This window comes from Cavia porcellus, unplaced genomic scaffold (assembly GCF_034190915.1).
Source record: "Cavia porcellus strain 051 isolate PalLab524CR breed Dunkin Hartley unplaced genomic scaffold, mCavPor4.1 scaffold_13, whole genome shotgun sequence".
Taxonomy (NCBI): domain Eukaryota; kingdom Metazoa; phylum Chordata; class Mammalia; order Rodentia; family Caviidae; genus Cavia; species Cavia porcellus.
In genome coordinates, this window is record NW_026947496.1 from 63,014,141 (window position 1) to 63,030,299 (window position 16,159).

The 16,159-nt window shown below is 47.9% G+C and overlaps 1 protein-coding gene across 2 annotated transcripts; it reads left to right on the forward strand.

Annotated features, from left to right (window-relative positions):
- The first annotated feature begins 3,492 nt into the window (after window positions 1–3,492).
- On the forward strand, window positions 3,493–9,261 carry Bhlhe40 (basic helix-loop-helix family member e40). Of its 2 annotated transcripts, none has more exons than XM_063260289.1 (5): window positions 3,493–3,897; window positions 4,058–4,127; window positions 4,367–4,504; window positions 5,417–5,540; window positions 6,993–9,261. In XM_063260289.1, exons 1-5 carry the CDS (start codon window positions 3,818–3,820, stop codon window positions 7,844–7,846), a joined length of 1,266 nt encoding a protein of 421 aa, XP_063116359.1. In that variant the 5' UTR covers window positions 3,493–3,817; the 3' UTR covers window positions 7,847–9,261. The 2 variants fall into 2 exon arrangements, with proteins under 2 accessions (XP_063116359.1, XP_063116360.1); XM_063260290.1 differs by having other exon boundaries at window positions 3,499–3,897; window positions 4,397–4,504.
- The last annotated feature ends 6,898 nt before the right edge of the window (window positions 9,262–16,159 follow it).

Below are 16,159 nucleotides of genomic sequence, written 5' to 3' on the forward strand. Positions count from 1 at the left end.
ACAGAGACTAGTGTAGACAAGAAAATATTAGAATATTACAAACTAGGGGGAAGTGCTGTTTTGTGAGGTTTTTGTCTGAAATGTATTGGACTGACCTCTTCCTGAATGGTTTAATTTCTTTTTGAGTGAGCAATGGTTATTCAAGATCACAGCTGAGAAGGTGGCGATGGCTTACAGCTAACCCAACCAAGCTTTCATTGCCCTAGCTCAAATGTACTTAAGATATGCATGTGCACGCTCTCACATGCATACACACACCTCATAGATCATGATAAAATTCATTTCTTGCTGTGAGCTATGATAAAAAATGTTTGAGGCTCCATAGCCAGGCACAAAATGATCTCCAGCAAGGAAGGTGTTCATATGGCACAGAGAACTTCCTGCACAGAAAGAGTGGGACTCACTAGACATAGCAGTACTATAGGCTCTTTCCAACACATAATGTTAGGCTGAGCCCCACTGGAAAAGGAAAAACAAAACCAAAAACAAACAAAAACATTTCCCTCTCCCGTTGTATAAAATTGTTTTCTCCATACGTAGAAGGAACACTCTATAAGGGGCGAGCTATACGATGACAGAACGAGCCAGTGCAGCTGCTCTGTACTGCACTGTTACAAGGCTAAGGGTCTCTAGCACAGACTGCAATGTGAAGGGCTCCCCCTTGAGTTGATCACTACACAACTAATAGAGTCCTACCAGGCAGCTTCAAGTACTGTATGACGTTTAAGAGCACAAGATTTGGAGTTCCATACACCTAGGGTCTTTTCTCAGATCTAATCCCAGGCTATATGAACTCAGGCAGGCTAATTATCCTCCTTGAGCATCAGTTTTCCAAAGGGGATAAATTATATATCCCTAAAGTCCCAACTTAGCACATGCACATTGTGATTCTCAAGAAATGTATCTGCTAAATGGACTGAGCTAATACTAGTACCAACCTTATAAAGTGGTACGGAGGGGTAAATAAACATAGGTGAAATTTTTCACATATGGCCTAAACACTAGTGCACAGTAAATACTAAACAAGTGTCTACAAAAGATGATGGACTAAAAATAGTAAGGCTGTTCAGAATGTAAGGAGCTGATTTCCTAATGGTACTGTGGCTTTGATGCTGTCATGACAACACTTCCACTATTAAAGTGGCACAATGGAGCAGGTCACCTAGATTGAGAGCACATGGGGGAGGGGTGATCCATCCCCTCCACCTCTGATTCTGATCCGGCTGCCCATGTTCCTGAACTTGCCATGGAGAGTTCGATGGATGGGTTTATTTCCCTCCTGAGAGATGGCCGATAATAAAACCAACAAAAGTACATTCTGGGAGGAGGGATCTCTAAGCTAGAAGTGAGGTCACCCCAGTCAGCAATTGAGGAGGCATTTCTCACACTTGCTAATAGGTTTGACGCTTGTGAAACATAAACAGGAAGTGGAAGCTTTCCAAAGCAACCTGAAGGAAATACACTCCCAGTTTGGTCAACCTGTGAATCCCAACTCCTGAGGTCGTCAAGGACTCTGCATGTTAATACTGACTCCCAAACTGCACCAGACATGAATTCTCACCCGGTCCCGTGGTGACCCTGAGTCCATTTGTTTTCAGTCCTTCTCACAGCCAGGTCACTCAGCAGCGGGGTGACTGACCCAGCCCGGTGGGAAAGGTTTACAGTCATCTCTCAACTCCCCGAACTGCCAGGGCAGGGGAGCGCGGAGGTCAGTGAAATCCCCAGCCAGGCCTTATTTTAGTCATGAATTTCCACTGGCTCGCTCCTCTGACTGTAACAGCGCTGCTCACAGCTCAGGATTGGAGTTTCAGCTGTTTTCCCTGCTCCATGGAATCCGAGTTAGAAGGTCACAGAAACCGGACTTTTCCGAGGAGGAGGGTTTCTGGCGGCCTAAGGGAGATTGCAGCAAGAATCTGGGTCCACTGGAGGAGGCCTTTCTGCCCCAGGCCTGGGGCTGCAGGTTCACTGCTGGGGTCCCCTGGCCTTCTATCTAAGCGTGCAGGTTAGTATTACATTCAAAACGACACTAAAAACTCGTTTTTTCCTCTACCAGCCAGCCAATGGCCCCGATATATTTTTCCAGGGCTGCCTTCCTCGAGGCCCAATCTGTCCTTCCCAGAGGTTCCTCGAAGTTCAAGAGAAGGGGTCGTTGTTTGAGCCACCGTGTCGCCTAGCGAAGAGCACCTCCCTTGCCTGAGGGGCTCAACAAACAAATGTGTCGTGTCGGCTGAATGAAAATTAAGATTTCAGTGTTAGGCGGAGAGAGTGTTTTATTTTTCCCCCTTTCTGTCCCTCCTGCTGAGCGCACACCGCTCGCAGCCCGGCCGAGGGGCAGGTGCCAGGAGACCGGGCCGCACAATTCCTGGGGTCCCGGTGCCCGCCCCCCCGCCCGCGCGGAAGAGCTCCACGGCCGCGGCGCGGCGGCCCAAGCCTGGGCCACGTGAAGCGTCACGCCCCGCGCTGCTGCAGGGCAGGCGCCGCCACCGCCGCGGTTGTGTAACACCGCAGCCAGCCGGAGGGGAGGCGACCCGGACGCCTCTGCTCCGGAGGGGGCAGAGTAGGGAGGGAACTTGGGCAACGAGCCCGATATCTTTCTGTGCTTGACTAGCCGGGGTGGGTGGAGGCAGTGGAACACCCGGTGTGGGGGGGCAGTGAGTGCCCGCCGGAGGCTGCGCTCCGGGGAAGGAAGGGGCCCGCGACTCACACCCTCCCGGTCAGGTGCGCGCAGCGTGCTCGGCCCTGCTCCGCCGCGGCCTCGGCTGCCCCGGCGCTTGGCCGCCCGCCGGCTTCCCATGGGGTGACATCCGCCCCGCCCTCGGTCCCTCCCCAAGGCGGGCAATTCCTGGACGCGGGGCTGAACGGTGGGGGCAGGGACGCCGGGACAGAAAGAAACCCCAGCCTCTGGGGAAGGCAGGGGGCCGGCGATTCTCTCCGCTGCGCGCCGGCTCCACGGAGCGGGCTGGGCGGGGGAGGAGGAAGAGGGCTGGGCTGGAGCGAGCGAGGGGATATTCCTCTCCCGGCTTGAGTCAGACGCGGGCGGATCCGTCCTCCCCCGTTCCCTCCCAGGAGACGGGAACTTACTTCATTTCCCTGGGGCAGGTTCGCCCACGTTACCACCTCTCCCCATCCGCCCCCCCCCCCGCCATTCTCTGGTTCCTTCCAGCTTCCGCGCCCCCCACCCAGCTGGGCAGGACCCAGGCCACACTGCCACCCCCTCTTTCGGGGAAAGGAGGCCGCAGCCGCAGACACCTGGGGGCCGGGGTTGGGGGGGTGGGGGCTCCCTCGCAGCTGCCAGAGCGTTGTCCAACACGTGAGACTCATGTGATGCAGCAGGGGGAGGGCGGGCAGGTCGCTCCTTCCCTCCCCGGCAGCGGCCAGACGTGCCTGGAGTCACAGGGTAGAACACGTAGCTCCAACCCACCCACACGCTCCCATTTAACCCAGCCCGCAGCCTCTCCATTACTCCTCGGCTCTACCCACCCTCCGCACACCCCGCCTTAACCACCCCCCCTTCTCTCCCTCCTCCCCGCCCGCCCCACTTCTCATTCACTTGGCTCGCACAGCGCAGACAGCGCTGGGAGCACACACCGCCAGTCTGTGCGCAGAGCCAGAGGCCGCGGGGACACCGGGCCATGCACGCCCCCAACTGAAGCAACACCTCAAAGCTACAGTTCCCAGCAGCACAGCGCATTTCAGGGAGCTCAGACTCAGAGGAACCTTTGCAGAGAGACCCTCTAAACCCCAGCTAGGACAGTCCCTCACCTCGACGCTCTCCTAGTGCAGATAGGAGCGCGCAGTGGCCCCGTCTCGCCGTGCCATGGAGAGGATCCCCAGCGCGCAGCCACCCCCTGCCTGCCTGCCCAAAGCGCCAGTGCTGGAGCACGGAGACCTAGCAGGGTAAGTTGGCACTCGGGCTCCTTCAACACTCCAGCCCTGTATTCTGTGCTGCTTTCAACTTGGAGCAGCGCTGGGCGCATCCGGGGGTTCTTGCCTTAGTGGGGCGCCTGCAGCCAGTGCGCACACAATTGACGACCCTGCCTGGCCCCTCTCCCTGCAGGATGGATTTTGCCCACATGTACCAAGTGTACAAGTCGAGGCGGGGAATAAAGCGGAGCGAGGACAGCAAGGTAAGCGCACCTTTGGGGACCCCCTGCACCACAGCCCCTCGCGCGCACTGAGTTTCGAAGAAAAGTTTTCTCGCTTTTGAGGTTGGCAAGGGGGATGCAAGATGTGGGTTTAGTGCTACCATTGAGAGGTTTTTAGGAAAAAGGGCAGAAGGTGGCTTTGGGTGCGACTCTGCTTCCTTGTCCGACTTTTCTCATGCCATGGGGCGGGAAGGAGAGACGCTTCGCATCCCCTTCCCCAGGCACCCATCGCTTCCCCGTGCGCCTTGCAGGAGACCTACAAATTGCCGCACCGGCTCATCGAGAAAAAGAGACGTGACCGGATTAACGAGTGCATCGCCCAGCTGAAGGATCTCCTACCCGAACATCTCAAACTTACAGTAAGTGAGAAGCTGGCCCCTCTCCAACCCCGCTGCTCCGTCCAAAGGGCGGGCGGGCGGCGGCTGGGGGGGGGGGCGGGTAAGTGGGGGGAGGGTAAGGGTGTCATTCGCCGCCTGCAGGCGGCTCGGGGAACTGCAGACTAAATGACCGGATCGGAACTGGCGGGTTGGCTAGGTATTGGGGTACTCCTTTACTAGTTCTGGGATTTTCTGGTAGCATCAATTACATGAAGTGAGAGCGTCTTAGATCTCTCCAGACTGACTCCAACACTGACAGACCTTTTTCAGGAATTTTCTTTCCCTTCTGGTGATTTTCGGGGTTTTCTAGTTTTCCTGATTTAAATGAGCAAGCCAAACAATCCCGCTGAGTTTATTTACCTACTTCTTTTTTTTATTTTTTTAAAGTAAGGAGATCTGTTTTGGTGTGCTATTCCCCCCCCCCCCCCGCCATCCTGTCTTTTTTGACTAGTCAAGGAAAAAAATAGTGTTTGGAGAAGAGGAAAAAAAGCTTGAACGAGCTGAAAGTTTTGAAAGGGTGTCAGGAAAAAAAATCTAGGGAAAGCCTCTTGGCTACTAGACACAGTAGAAGACACTCCCTGGATTGACAGCACTGCTGAGAAATGTTATCTCCGGATTCCCCTGAGTTAAGGTCAGCAGCCGCTGCTGGAGGAATTTATCTGTCAACGCTTTCTCCTGAAGTAGTTGCGCTTCCAAAATAAGACAGATGCCATTTTTTTATTCCTTAATTGTATATATGTATATACAAATTTTTTACATTTTACCAGCCAGGGAAGACTATTTCCGTAGTGTGTGTGTGTCTTTAGAGACATTTCTCAGTGCTAATAAGTGTCACAGGGGTGGGAACATTCTGACCTCTGACCTCACCACTGACTAAGACTCTTGTTATTCCAGACTTTAGGTCACTTGGAAAAAGCAGTGGTTCTTGAACTTACCTTGAAGCATGTGAAAGCACTAACAAACCTAATTGATCAGCAGCAACAGAAAATAATTGCCCTGCAGAGCGGTTTACAAGCTGGTGAGTATGAAGTCTAATTAACATCTTTTAAGAGTTCAGTGCAAAGAGAGAGCCCCTGGGCTCAGCATTGGATGTGAGAAACAGTCCTGCAGCCAATTGCTTGTGTATCACATTCTTGGGTATGGGGGGGGGGTCTTTTATCTTTCCAAAAGGTCAGACTTTCCATTTGGAATGCTGCTATTCCATCCACATGAATAGGTATTAGTCAAATGATAGAATGTTTCGGTGACATTTTGGCTTTAGAGTCTCTGTGTTCCAGGAGATTTCCCCCACTCCACTTTAAAATGCCAAGGCACCTATAATTTGCATCGTGGGTGTTTTACAGTTGGTCTCTTGGCCTTTCTCATTGTAGACTATATCATGGGTATGCCCCCAGTATTTTTCTGTTTCTTTGCTTCTTTATCTATTGCAGTGGGGTGTGATCCTGGCAGGATGACAGTGGGAGTTTTTCCTGCATTTCTTGTGGCTCCCTGAATACCCATTAGGTATCTTGGTGAATTGCACAATCTAATGAAACCACTGAAGTTTCGACATTTTGTTTCTACTGACTTCCAGAGAATCAGACTCACCTTCCAACCTTCCTGTCTGACCCCTTCCAAATATAATACTGTACAGTCTGAGGGGAATTCTTCCCACTCCCTCATCTATTCTCTGGTTCCTTTCCCAGGCTAGTGTAACAGGAATCACAAAAACCACACAAGTGCTTCTGCCACTTTGCTCACTAAAAAAGAGATGATCAAACCTAATTTCTTGAGGGTCATGGATAGAATACATGCAAAAGATTTAGAGAACCTAATTAAAGGTTTTTTTTTTTTTTTTTTTTGTCTTTTTCCTTTTTATCGGTACTGGGGATCGAACTCACGACTGCCTGCTTGCAAGGCAGGTGCTTATGCCGTTGAGCTAAACCTCCAGCCCTAAGAACCTAATTAAAGTTTATAGGGGGCTGCAACTTGTATAAGTCACTGAAAATAAGGGTTACAATTGTTCTTCCTTTATTTCATTGTATGACTACCTGACCTTGTTGATCTTGCCACAGTGAAATTGATGTTCTTTAAATTGCTTCTTGGGCTTATAAACATACCAGAATGCTCATTGCTGTGTTGCAGGAACAATCTAAAAATTTAACTAGAACAGAAGTTGTATATCTCTACTAGTTACGGAATACCATGTGGCCATTTATGAAAAATCTTATTTAGGGGCTGCAGGCTTAGCTTCAGTGGTGGAACATGTGCTTAGGTGCCAGACCCTGTGTTCAATCCTTAGCACCATAAAAAAATATCTCTGGTAGGATTATAGATTATGTTTTATGTTTTACCATTTTCAGTGTCATTTTTCTCTGGGTTATTACCTTTAGTGTTAGAAATGCAAGTTGGCGAATGTCTTTTAACAAAAAAGAGACTCCAGTCTTAGGAGCCATCTGAAATGTCTTCGTTTGGGTCTGTGTGTCTCCAGGTGAACTGTCTGGGAGAAATATTGAAGCAAATCAAGAGATGTTTTGCTCAGGGTTCCAGACATGTGCCAGGGAGGTGCTTCAGTACCTAGCAAAGCACGAAAACACTCGGGACCTGAAGTCTTCACAGCTTGTCTCGCACCTCCACCATGTGGTCTCTGAGCTGCTTCAGGGTGGTACTTCCAGGAAACCTTCTGACCCAGCTCCCAAAGTGATGGACTTTAAGGAGAAACCCAGTTCCCTGACCAAAGGCTCGGAAGGCCCTGGGAAAAACTGTGTGCCAGTCATCCAGAGGACTTTTGCTCCCTCCAGTGGGGAGCAGAGCGGCAGTGACACGGACACAGACAGTGGCTATGGTGGAGAATCAGAGAAGGGTGACTTGCGCAGTGAACAGCCATACTTCAAAAGTGATCATGGACATAGGTTCGTGGGAGAACGGGTCAGCACAATTAAGCAGGAGTCAGAAGAACCCCCCACCAAAAAGAGCCGAATGCAGCTCTCAGATGACGAAGGCCATTTTACTGGCAGTGACCTGATCAGCTCCCCATTCCTGGGCCCACATCCACACCAGCCTCCTTTTTGCCTGCCCTTCTATCTGATCCCACCTTCAGCGACTGCCTACCTGCCCATGCTGGAGAAGTGCTGGTATCCCACCTCTTTGCCGGTGTTATACCCAGGCCTCAATGCCTCTGCTGCAGCCCTTAGCAGCTTCATGAACCCAGACAAGATCTCAGCGCCCCTGCTCATGCCTCAGAGACTCCCTTCTCCCTTGTCGGCCCATCCGTCCCTTGACTCTTCTGCTTTGCTCCAGGCTCTGAAGCAAATCCCTCCTTTAAGCTTAGAAACCAAAGACTAAACTCTGTAGGGGACCCTGCTGCTTTGCTTTCCTTCTCCCCTACTTCGAAAAACACAGATGTTTTCGTGAGTGCAGCAAGATTGTTCCTTGTGTATACCAAGATAACCTGAGGCACAGAGAAAATGCAGAGTGTGTGTGTGCAAAAATGTGTGTGTGTGCATGTGTGCCTGTGTGTTTGTGAAGGACATTAAAGCTCCTTTTGGTGTATGGAAGACACGAAGGACTGCTTGAAATCAGGAGATATCTGGGAGGCTTGTAGCCCTACTCGGAGAATAGCCCCCTTTGATACAAGTCAGCTGGATTTTCAAAAGCTTCAAAGTCTTAGTCTATGAGTCACTCTTCAGTTTGGAGCTGAATCTGTGGCTTTGAGAAAAAGGTACTTTGAAAAAGATGGTTTTCCAGAGCACAGCTCCCAGCCAGCTGTTAGACCCCACCCTGCTCCCTTTATGGTGGACATGACTCACCAGACAACGAGGAGAGGGCATTCAGACAGCTTTCTGCTAAAGTGGTGAGGTAGCAGACACTGGCATAGCACGGTAGTGGTTTGGGGAGATTTCCGCAGGTCTACTCCCCCACTAGATGAATAAAGAGAATGTAGTTCCCTACTCAGGCTTTCATAGTGATTAGCTTACTAAGGAACCGAAAATGCCCCCATTGTATGAGTTGAGCTGCCAGGGAAGGAGGGTGGAGTTCCCCAGGCTTCTGGCACCTGTTTCTAGTCTCACCAAAAGGACGCACTGTCCAGGGAACCAAAGGAGGCCAGAGAGCCCATGCCTCCCGCACTTCAAAGCGCACAGAGCAGAGTAACTAACTGCTGCCTTTAAGGCAAAGCTAGGCTCCGTTTGTAAGTCCTACCCCGGAGCTTTTAACCAAGCTTGGCTTTTCAAAGGCCTAACCAAGCCTTGGCACCACAGGATCACTTCTGTAGGCTAATTCCTCTTGCCTGACAGCATATGGAGTGTCCTTACTGCTAAAAAGGGTTCTGTCTCCTTCAGAGAAGTTTTATTTTTGATCCAGAGTTGTTTCCCCCGACTCGTCCAGCCAGCCCTGTACCAACTTTCAAAATGCACTATGCTTGATCGCCGATTATGTTTTAACCTCTTTTCCTGTTTTTATTTTGGTATAAAGTCATTGCCTTTATTTGTAAAGCTGTTATATATTATATAAATATATTAAAAAGGAAAATGTTTCAGATGTTTATTTGTATAATTACTTGATCTACAAAGTGAGAAAAAATGAATGTATTCCTGTTTTTGAAGAGAAGAATAAATTTTTTTCTCTAGGGAGAGGTACAGTGTTTATATTTTGGAACCTTTCTGAAGGTGTGAAATTGTAAATATTTTTATCTATGAGTAAATGTTAAATAGTTGTTTTAAATTACTTAATAAAATAATCTTTTTCCTGTGGAAGAGAAAGACAGTCTCCTGAATTTTTATTTATTTTTTATTTTTATGCCCTTCGGTCCATTCCAAGTCTCCTGAATTTTTAAAGTAACTTGCCTGGGTGCTGTGATTATGTCCCTTCCTTTTGACTGAAGACAACAACTAAGTTAATCTTGGTCCAGTTTCATTCAGTTTTTCATGTGCCTTCTATTCAGTCCAAATAAGCTTACTTAACCTAGTAAATATTGGTTTAATTTATTTAACTAACTCTTGCCAGAGATTTACATTGAGTCTTATGCTTCTTTCCAGAGTTAAGCAAAAAGTACTTTTCCCCCTAATATGATTTAGACATAATCTTTAGAAATTGACAGAAAACCAAGATACAAAATTGTGGGCTGAAAGTCTGTAGAACTTACTGCAGGGATATATGCATACTGAGAAAAAAATTGAATAGATTATTAGCCATTAATAATTGTTGCTGGGGATAGCAGTCCTTTGCCAAAGCAGGCTAGAGTTCTAATGGATTTGCCACATCCTGTCTTACTAGTGCTGGAGGCAACATTCCGTAATTATTTTCTACATCCTTCCTGGACTTCCTCTCCTTGGGTGTGTTTGTGCGTGAATGAATATTGGTGTTCCTTAGTCAAGTCCTCCTATTTAAAAAAAAAAAAAAAAAAATTCCATGAGAAAAGAAGTGGGAAATGACCCGGTCAAGTATTTTTGCTTCTCCTGGCACCTTGATTTGTAGCATGTCTCAGATGCTCCTTTTCCTGATGACCACAAACAAAAAGCATCCAGAATCTTCCAGAACCTTCTGGTGGTTTGGAGTCCCTGCGGGGAAGCCACCCCCAGGGAACTCTCAACCAGATAGGCACCACCTGCCTATAAGGATTGTTTGCTTCAAATGTCACCTTCCCTGTCTCCTGATGGCCCAGCAGGCAGAGAGTGCACTTTCTCACTGCTGCCAGAGGAAAAGGCAAGTTGTCCCCAGGCCACGGGTACAGTGGAAGAAGCCGGAGCTAGGGGACCAGGAGTGGGCCTGGTGGTCTCTCACTGCCCTCTCCATATGTTTCAAGATAAAATAAGGGTTCCAAGCCCTTCTCACACGTCCTACAGCAAGCGAGTGGCAAATTGTGCAGGTCGGGCTTGGTGCCCTGCCCTAAGGCTTGTTCCCGCCCGCCCGTCAGCAGCTGAGCCCTTTCCAGCTGGACTTTGCTGGTGAAGCCCAAATAAACCAGGTTTACCCCGGTGGCTGAACGCTGGGAGCGGCAGCGCAGGGATTACACTCCGTCCCTTTCTCTTCTCGGAGCCATGACTCAAGGAACAGCAGCGGGGACAGCAGGAAGTGGTTGGAGCGACCTGCACTAAAAAAAGATCTGAGGGCTCCGCGCACGCCGCCCGTCCCCGCGGAGTCGCCCGTGCCAGCCCCGCGAGCCGCAGCTGTCTGCGTGGTCCCGGCCTCGGCGCGCCCTTGACCTTGCGGCTCCCGCCGACCCGTTTCTGCAGGATCCGAGCGCGCGCACGGGGCGGGGCGGGGCGGGGCGGGGCGCGGGGGGCTTAGCGGGGTGCGCGCGCGGGCCGGGGCGCAGCCGGGCCGGGGACGGCGAGGCTGCAGGGGCGGGGCGGCCGCGAGCGGCGGCCCCAGACGGGCGTGCTAGGCCGGGCCGGGCCGGGCCGGGCCGGGCCGCCGGGATGGTCTCACCCGGCGCTGACCCGCCTCGCCTGTTGACACAACGTCACGTTTCCGACTGCAGCCCTTTCATGTGCGGCCCGCGGCTAAATGCGGCTGCCGGTTCCTGGAAGCAGACGTGCCTGGCACCGCGTCAGCAGAAACCCGATCCCCGGGCAAGCTTGGCAGGGCCTCGGGATCTCTCGGCCCCCAGAAATAGGGCCTGGCAGCGGGTGCGGCCACCCCTGCCCCCGCCCCCGCCGCCGTCGGCTGGAGGGAATCCGAGCACGAGTGGGAGGCAAGGCCGGGTGGGGCAGCGAGTGACAGCCGGGGCTGGAAGAGTCTCGGAGGTCATTCCTATCAGTGGGGCCGAGTACCTTGCAGCATTATTAATGAGACGCCTTGTGTGGAGAAATAAAAAGCTCAGAGAGGGGAGGCAAGCTGCCTAAGGTCACACAGCTTTTGGGGTGTCTGTACTGGCACATTTACAGGGTTGTGGCTTTGTTCTGCTGATGAAGATGAAGGCTTTCTCGGAGCCCGATTGATTGTCAATAAACGTAGCAATACAATACTGATGTTACTATTAGAATACCAGCAAGCATGTCCATAGCACTGTTTGCTTGGCACCCTTCAAAGCACACCATGTACAGTAATTTAATTATCACAGAAACTGCACAAGAGAGGTGCAGTTTCTATTCTCGTTACAGTACATGATATATAGGCACAGAGAGGTTAAGTGTCTGCTTAGAACCACACATCTCCAGTGGCAAATAAAACTTCAATACTGTCCTTACACTGGGCCCTTTATGATGCACTTTTGGTGAATTATCTCTATTTCTTATAGTAGCTGTAAGGGTAGATTCTAACATGTCCCTTTTTTCTAGTTTAAAAAGTTTTCTTTCAGTATTGGAGATTGAACCGAGGGCCTTTGTTCTGAACTGTATCTTCAGCCCTTTTATATGGATTTTGAGGCAGGATCTAAATAGCTACACTGAGCTCAAGCTTGTAGCCCACTTCCCTGAGCCACCCAGAGTCCCAGGGTTATAAATGTACACCACCTTGCTGGGCTTAAAAATTCTTTTTTTTAAATTCTTATTTTATAGATCAGAAAATCCAAGCTCAGAGAGGGGAAATGCCTCATCTGGGATGAAATATGTAGCAGAGAGTCAGACCTTTTCTATGGTAGGAATCTGCTTCTAAACTGAGTTCCTGTGAAGTTGGGTGGGCTTTGATATACATTATCTCATTTAATATTCAAAGTAGCCCCATGGAGGAGGAACTCTAATACCCCATGTGAAGATGAGATACGCAAGCTCAGACCATTTACTTGCCCAACTCTTTATTAGCTTCCTTACAAATGCCCACATAACTCACAACACCATCCCACATCCAAGAATCTAAGAATAAGCCCGCAGTCTACAGGAAGTGATCCCACAGGTTGAGTATGTTGAGGATTGAATCTGCGTTTGAGGCAACTACTTAAAGTATTCTAGGGTGGGAGTGGGAGTCATTTCCTCGGTCTCACTTTCTCTGTTTTTGTTTTTTGTTTTTTGAGACAGAGTCTCCTGTAGTTTAGGCTGGCCTTGAACTCACTATGTATTCTAGGCTGGCCTTGAACTCAGGGTGCTCCTCCTGCGTCTGCCTCTGGAGTGCCACAATTTTTTTTTTTAGACAATCTCATTAAATTGCTAAATTGTGCAGACTGGACTCAAATTTATAATCTTCCAACTCCTCCAGCCTCCTGGAGTGCTGGGATTATAGGCCTGTCACAGGATGTCTGGTTTTTTGCATCTCCCTTAAAGTCAGGAGAGGTGCAGATAGATGGGCCTAGGGCATAGATATACATGGACCACTTCGGGTATAAGGTTTTCGGAAGGGAAGGAGGGAGACACAGATCGAATTCCAGACTCTCTTGCTAGAAGGAAACCTCTCAGGCTCAGAGAATGGGCCACTAAAACTCCTGTCTCAGGCGATCAACTATTTGGCCCATCACTCTCCCTTGGCCACTGCCCCAGGACTTGGCTGGTGAGGACCAAGCAAAGAGGCATTTGCTTCACGAGAAGAGGCCAGAATCTCAGGTTCAAGTTTGGTGGGCCCCCAGGTTCTCGCCAGGCCTCTGGAGCCTCTCAAGAGGCTCAAAGAAGAAAGAGTTCATGGAGTTCCCATGTGGTGTCCCATGTGGTGTCCACAAAGGTGATATGTGGTTAGTGGGACCAGTCTGTTCTCCCAAGCCCAGAATTCCCTGAGTGCTGTCACATGGCAGGGAGGGAGGGAGGCTCTGGGCTTCTCACCCCTCTTCAGGGGGAGGCAGCTGCGCTTTTCTCTGTCTTGTATATATATTGTAATTGTTGATTTGAATGTGAGTTTACCCCTGAAAAAGCACCACAAACAGGTCTGGGAAGCACCTCACTATGGTGCCTTCCTGGGCCAGTCTTCCGCTTACTTGATTCCTTCCCCAGGACTCACAGCAAGGCTGAGGCCACTCAAAGTCACCTCACACCCTACCACTCTGTTTATCCCAAGCCATCTGGTTGGCCAAGAGCTGCAGCAGAACATGAGCCGGCTGCGCCTCCTCTGTTGGCCAAGGAAGCCAGTGACATGCTGGGCTCCGGCTGGGCCATCCAATCTTGTGATGTGACTGGACGGGGGCCCAGGAAGTTTCTTCTGTTAGTTGGGGCCCTCCCTTCCTGGGAAGACCTCAGGAGGGTCATGGAGGGGGGACATGAGGGCATCAGAAGGTAGCTCAATAGGGCATCAGCCTCAAGTTGCAACCTAGGGGATCAGAGCAGCCAGCCTCTGCTATCCTTGGGATTTGGCCCTGCGCTCCTGCCCTCCTGTCCTCCCAGCCCACTTTTAAGTTGGAAAAAGAAAGAAATTGCTATATTAACTTATTTTAAAAGCAATTTTTACAAAACTGAATTGTGCATGGGTTGCAAAGGTGGAGATCATGTAAGGGTCATGAAAAAAATTCACACAAAAAGTACAAATGATTTTTTCAGAAAAAATATGTTTCTTAAATGTTTTATATTTTGTATCGTTTCTGCTATGGAGAATTTAAAATATATACAAAAGTAGACGGAGACTGCAAAAGAAAAACAACCTATTTTAGAAATGGACAAAGGACATGAAAAGCAGAAGGCATAAATGGCCACCAAGCACATGAAAAGATGCCTGACATCATTAGTCATCAGGGAAATGCAAATCAAAACCACAGTGATGTATCACTTTACACCCACTAGGATGGCTATGATTGTAACAATAATTTTTTTAACAAACAGAAAATAACAAGTGTTGTCGAGGATGTGGGGAAGCTGGAACTTTGTATGTGGCTAGGAGGAATATTAAATGGTGCAGCTGCTGTGGAAAACAGTTTGGCAGTTCTTCAAAAAGTTAAATATAGAATTATCATATTACGCTGCAATTCCACCCTTAGGTATGCCCAAAACAATCAAAAACTGACACACAAATAAATAAAAAGACACATGTATTTGTGGCAGCACATTCACAAGCATCAAAAGACAGAAATAACCCAAAAGTTCACCAAGATGAATGAATGAACAAACTGTGATATATACAAGTAATGAGTATTCAGTCCTAAAAAGAAGTGAAGTGCTTATACAAGCTACTACATGGGTGAAACTTAAAAACATTTTGCTAAATGAAACAAAAGTTCACATGCTGTATGATTTCATTTACATGAAATATACAGAATAAATTTATAGAGACAGAATGAAGATTAGTAGTTACCAAAGCTATACACAAGGAGAAAAATGGAAGAATATATATAAGATAGATAGATAGATAGACAGACAGACAGACAAGGTTACTTGGGATTGAACCCAAAGACTATACACTGAGGTACATCTCCAGCCCTTATTTTTTGAGACAGCTCTAAGTTGCTGAGTTGCCCAAGCTGGGTTTGAACTTAGAAGCCCCTTGTCTCAGGCTCCTACTATGCTGGGATAATGCATGTATACCACAACACCCAGTTGAGAAACTGTTTAGTAAATATGGGGTTTTACTTGAGTGATAAAAATGTTTTGGAACTGGATAGAGGTGGTGGTGGTACATATTGCTAATGTATTAAATTACACTGTATTTTCCACTTTAAAATGGTGAATTTCACCAGGTGTGATGGCACAGGCCAGCCAGTATTCTCTGCACTGTGGGAGCCTAATATAGGACCACTGCTTTGAGGCCAGCCTAGGCTACATAGTGATTTCGTAAGCAGCCTGAACTACAGAGTGAGACCCTGTTTCAAAAAACCAATATAGGAAGAAAGAGAATTTCACTTGTATAAATTATTTTTTAAAAATAAGAGCAGTCATAACTCAGTAGTAGAGCACTTGCCTATAATGCATGAGTATGAGTTCAGTTCCAAACACTGGAGAGGAAGAAGTTGGATAGTATAATAAACCCTGTGTTTATCAATCTGCAGCTTCAAAATCTATTGTAGCTCACCTATTTCTCCTGTTTCTTCTGCTCATACATTAATTAATTTAAAGCAAATCTGGATGTCATATAATTTCATTTGTAACTATTTCAGTATATATCTCTAAAAAATAAATACAATATTTTTTCAAAAAGTTACTACCATAACATTATCATATCTTTAAAATTTAACACTGAAAGGCAGTGTTTTTTTCTCTTACTAATTTGCTGAAAAGAAGTGTAGAATGATTTCAAAATTTAAAACATAAAAAGTGAAAAAATTTACTCCTCCTTCTTCTCTATCTCCATCATGCTCACCCAGAGTTAGGTAAGCAGAAACTCTTCAAAGTTTATATAAATAAACTTTGAGAGTTTATTTATATCTATGCATATAAGTAAAAATGTAAACAATCAGTTATCTCTTTCACACAAAAGAGCATGCCATTTGCTCTATGTGTTCTGCACATCTTATTTAGCTTAATGTCCAGTGCAGAGCTGTCCACTTTAATAGGTAAGGAGACCATCAAAACTGTTTTACAAGTTCACGTTATTTTACTGGATAGATGTTTTGTCATATATTTGAGCAGTTTCTTTTTATAGGCATTTGGGTTATTTCTGATCACTTGCTATCACTAGCAGGACTGCAGTTAGTAATTTTATACATATGTCATATTGTAGGCATATGACAATATTTATGGAGTAAACTCCCAGATAGGATTACTGGATCCATGACATGCACACCTGTCATTCTGATGAGTGTCACTGACTATTCTCCATGGGACACTGTTTCTACTCCTTCAGTAGTCAGAGTCATCTACGTTGGAAGCAGTT